This window comes from Lottia gigantea, assembly GCF_000327385.1.
Source record: "Lottia gigantea unplaced genomic scaffold LOTGIsca_85, whole genome shotgun sequence".
In the NCBI taxonomy this organism is placed as follows: domain Eukaryota; kingdom Metazoa; phylum Mollusca; class Gastropoda; family Lottiidae; genus Lottia; species Lottia gigantea.
Window position 1 is genome coordinate 446,232 of NW_008710807.1, and position 4,685 is coordinate 450,916.

The 4,685-nt window shown below is 36.1% G+C and overlaps 1 protein-coding gene across 1 annotated transcript in view; it reads right to left on the reverse strand.

Moving 5' to 3' along the window:
• Positions 1-2,632: 2,632 nt before the first annotated feature.
• The window catches only part of LOTGIDRAFT_133635 (hypothetical protein), a gene marked incomplete at both ends in the record, with an annotated part of 17,523 nt that continues 15,470 nt past the window's right edge, over positions 2,633-4,685 (reverse strand). Inside the window, 2 exons of the mRNA XM_009067714.1 lie at positions 2,633-2,826; positions 2,952-3,039. Of these exons, the coding sequence (XP_009065962.1) occupies positions 2,633-2,826; positions 2,952-3,039 (282 nt within the window). The remainder of the gene's footprint in view (positions 2,827-2,951; positions 3,040-4,685) is intronic.

A 4,685-nucleotide genomic window follows, 5' to 3' on the forward strand; every position in this document is an offset into this window, starting at 1 on the left:
ATTTTCGTGAGAAAACAATCACTTAGATGCATTGATGGTGAAATAACCACTCTAACACTTATCAGTTCTGAGAAATTTTTTGTAATTTGGAACATGATTTTAGAATTAATCAAATACCATTGTTGATTTATTGATGTACTTTCTAATATTTTTTCAAAATTAAATTCATCAACAACTCTGAAAGTTGATTTAATATGAACAGATTAATGACAAGATAAATGTACTTAAGAAATGTACTAATATTATCAACTATTCATGTCTAGACTACTAATAATACTATAGACTAAAATGGATGCTATATGTAGGTTTGAATAATTTCAAAACATGGCCAGTTGTTCAATATACATAGGGTTGTTTATGTGTATTGAGAACACATTGCACCATTCCAAATCTTCAATCAAATGTCTATGGTTCCTGCTATTCCATTTAAACTAAGTGTTTGATGACATCACTTATCACAAAATATGTTTTTATCACATAAGGCCTTCGTAATTTGATGTCTGATTGAAAATTGGAATGGTGTAATTTGGAGCTATCAGTGTCCCCGATACACAAACATTTTAGAAAACTTCTTTACAATCCCTTTTTAAATTAGTCCCAAAAACATTCTGGATTTCGGGCCATAAAAAATACTATTGCCATGGCAACCTTCATACAACTTTTGGAAATCAACGTACTGAAATAGCTTCTATGGTAGACGAGTGCTGAAGAACGCTACATTATGCTGTTCAGACAATCATTGCCTCTTCCTATCAGATTACTAATTAGTAAATAGCACTATATACAGATTAGTATTATTATCTGATTGTTAGCATGGTCTCTACTTGTTTGATAGAATGTAATGATGATGTCACTTCCTGGTTACCGGTACCCAAAATGGTGGTTTTAGTTCTAATATATGTCAAAAGGTAAAAGTTTGATGATAATGTAGCAACTAAGATCTTTATTCCAGTTGAGATGTAAATGGGTACGGATAATCCAGGAATGATCAATGCCAAGAGGTTTGGCCAAGGTCCAGCTGTAGAAAGGATCCTTGTGAACCTAAGTTGTTATCCTAGGTAGCTATTGCAGTCAAGATAATAGAAGCAGTTTGACATTGTGATGATGGCCAAGGGCTAACTGGTAAACTAAGTTGTTATCCTTGTAAAAATGTTTGCTTTTTTTTTTGTTTATCTTATTGCATGTGTGATTTTAGTCAATGCCAGGAATCAGCTGGTAGAAAGTATCCTTTGTGAACCTAAGTTGTTATCCTTATAAAATATAGTTGTTTCTTTCTTTTCTTTTTCTTAAATATATTGACTTTTGATGAAGCTCTTCAAACTAAAATTGCACAAAATAAAAAAAACGAAGCATGCATGATACAAAGCAAGCAGTGCAGGATAAAACAACGTGAAAAACATGTGCTTTGACAAACCTTTATACACATTTAAAACCATGGCATTTTCTGGTCCTTTACGACTACTACTGCTTCGATTGGAACTAGTCAAAGAGAGTAGAGATTCCGCACTTTTGGCGCTGCGTAACCGTTTTTTCCAATTATGAACATCTTCTTCCGTGAGTGCTTTCCCTTGAATGGGCGGGAGGTTGAGAGTATCTGTAGAAAAGGGTGCAAAAGTCAAAAACCCAGACAAAAATTCCCATTTTTTAAAAATTTTTGCGTCTTTTTTTTTTAAGTTATAGGTCTTGAATTAGTGGTAGAAACCAAGGACAGCAAAAAAAAAAAAAAAAGATAAAAAATACTCAAAACAATCACCATTCTGGTAGTAAGTGAAAAAAGTTAAAAATCCTCGAAAAAATAAATGAAAACTGAGGGAAAATATGTTACTGAAGCCATACCACCACAGGACACCAAAAATAAAATTCATAAAATATTGGTTGTTAGATTTTTACAATTTTCAAACCATGCATCCAGGTCAAGCACCATTTTGTTTTTTCTAAATTTTCAAATATATTATGTGTTAACTATCAAAAAGGGTCTGTTTGACAAACCAGACATTAAGTGGCATCAGGTGTTCAAAAAAGGTGAGCTGAGCCTTCCTCGCTCAAGACACCCTTTTGCAAGACTTGTTATATTCAAGCTCTATGAGCCTTCCTCGCTCAAGACTTGTTATATTCAAGCTCTAATTCTGAATTATGTTTTTGGACATAGAGACAATGTCAAGTACAATAACTGTGAATGTAAACCTTTCAAGACTTCAAAAATTGCAAGAAAACTGTCAATTTTCATTTAAAGACAGTCTTGGAACTATAACTTTTGATTCAAATGGTTGACGTCATCAAGAAATGTTTCAATATTCAACCTGGATACAAAGATTAAAAGAGTAAAATCTAAGCAAGCTATTATTTATTATTAATATACCTTGAATACTTGATTTTCTAGCCTTCTTTATACTACCAGCTCTAGGCTTCGAGAAAATAGACTTCCACCCACTGACTGGAGATTTTTTAGTTTTGGTTGCTGATGTACCAGATTTTTTCCTGAAAGTAAGTAAATCATGCAAAATAATAATGTACATTTATAAAAAGTAAATAAAGGTATTGTATTACCCCCTACAGTGATTGATAGCTTCGTATCCAATTAGTGAGCTGTAATCCAAGTCCCTACACCCCTACCTACGAAATCATGTTTAACTTACTTGTGTCCTGGTAAATCTATAACTGTATGGTATTTAGCTGGTAAATTTTCCGGACCACCCCCAACATCAATAAACTTCTGTGACACTGGAATCAACCCACCAACAAATGCTCTTTCTCTCGCCTCCTCTAACGATAGTAACCTAGTAGGTGTTGATATTGCTAATGACTTTGGTCTTGGCTTTTTATACGCTTCTGAAAATAGAAAGGATCAAAATCTTAAATCATATATAGAAAGCTAACAAACAAAACAAAACAAAAAAATTCTTCCTCAACAGAACAAATCAAATTATAGTTTCATTATGCAAATAAGAAACTGACGAACAAATTTCGTGTAATTGTAAACATGATGGACAAAAATATTACTTTTATAATTCCAGAATGATCAAAAATTAAGATTTTCTCCTCTTTGTCCATCAAATCATGTCTCCCCTTTGTTCATCAAATCATGTCTCCCATTTGTTCATCAAATTGTGTCTCTCCTTTGTCCATCAAATCATGTCTCCCCTTTGTCCATCAAATCGTGTCTCCCCTTTGTCCATCAAATCATGTCTCCCCTTTGCCCATCAAATCGTGTCTCCCTTTGTCCATCAAATCGTGTCTCCCCTTTGTCCATCAAATGCATGTGTCCCGTTTGTTCATCAAATCATGTCTCCCCCTTTGTCCATCAAATCATGTCTCCCCTTTGTCCATCAAATCATGTCTCCCCTTTGTTCATCAAATCATGTGTCCCCTTTGTCCATCAAATCATGTCTCCCCTTTGTCCATCAAATGATGTCTCCCCTTTGTCCATCAAATCATGTGTCCCCTTTGTCCATCAAATCATGTCTCCCGTTTGTTCATCAAATCATGTCTCCCCTTTGTCCATCAAATCGTGTCTCCCCTTTGTCCATCAAATCATGTCTCCCATTTGTTCATCAAATCATGTCTCCCATTTGTTCATCAAATCATGTCTCCCATTTGTTCATCAAATTGTGTCTCTCCTTTGTCCATCAAATCGTGTCTTCCCTTTGTCCATCAAATTGTGTCTCTCCTTTTCCATCAAATCATGTCTCCCCTTTGTCCATCAAATCATGTCTCCCCTTTGTCCATCAAATCATGTCTCCCATTTGTTCATCAAATCATGTCTCCCATTTGTTCCTCAAATCATGTCTCCCATTTGTTCATCAAATTGTGTCTCTCCTTTGTCCATCAAATCATGTCTTCCCTTTGTCCATCAAATCATGTCTCCCCTTTGTCCATCAAATCATGTCTCCCCTTTGTCCATCAAATCATGTCTCCCCTTTGTCCATCAAATCATGTCTCTCCTTTGTCCATCAAATCATGTCTCTCCTTTGTCCATCAAATCATGTCTCTCCTTTGTCCATCAAATCATGTCTCCCGTTTGTCCATCAAATCATGTCTCCCGTTTGTTCATCAAATCATGTCTCCCATTTGTTCATCAAATCATGTCTCCCATTTGTTCATCAAATTGTGTCTCTCCTTTGTCCATCAAATCATGTCTTCCCTTTGTCCATCAAATTGTGTCTCTCCTTTGTCCATCAAATCATGTCTCCCCTTTGTCCATCAAATCGTGTCTCCCCTTTGTTCATCAAATCATGTCTCCCCTTTGTCCATCAAATCGTGTCCCCCCTTTGTCCATCAAATCATGTCTCCTCTTTGTCCATCAAATCGTGTCTCCCCTTTGTCCATCAAATCATGTCTCCCCTTTGTCCATCAAATCGTGTCCCCCCTTTGTCCATCAAATCATGTCTCTCCTTTTCCATCAAATCGTGTCCCCCCTTTGTCCATCAAATCATGTCTCCTCTTTGTCCATCAAATCGTGTCCCCCCTTTGTCCATCAAATCATGTCTCTCCTTTTCCATCAAATCGTGTCCCCCCTTTGTCCATCAAATCATGTCTCCTCTTTGTCCATCAAATCGTGTCCCCCCTTTGTCCATCAAATCATGTCTCCCCTTTGTCCATCAAATCATGTCTCCCCTTTGTCCATCAAATCATGTCTCCCCTTTGTCCATCAAATCATGTCTCTCCTTTGTCCATCAAATCATTCT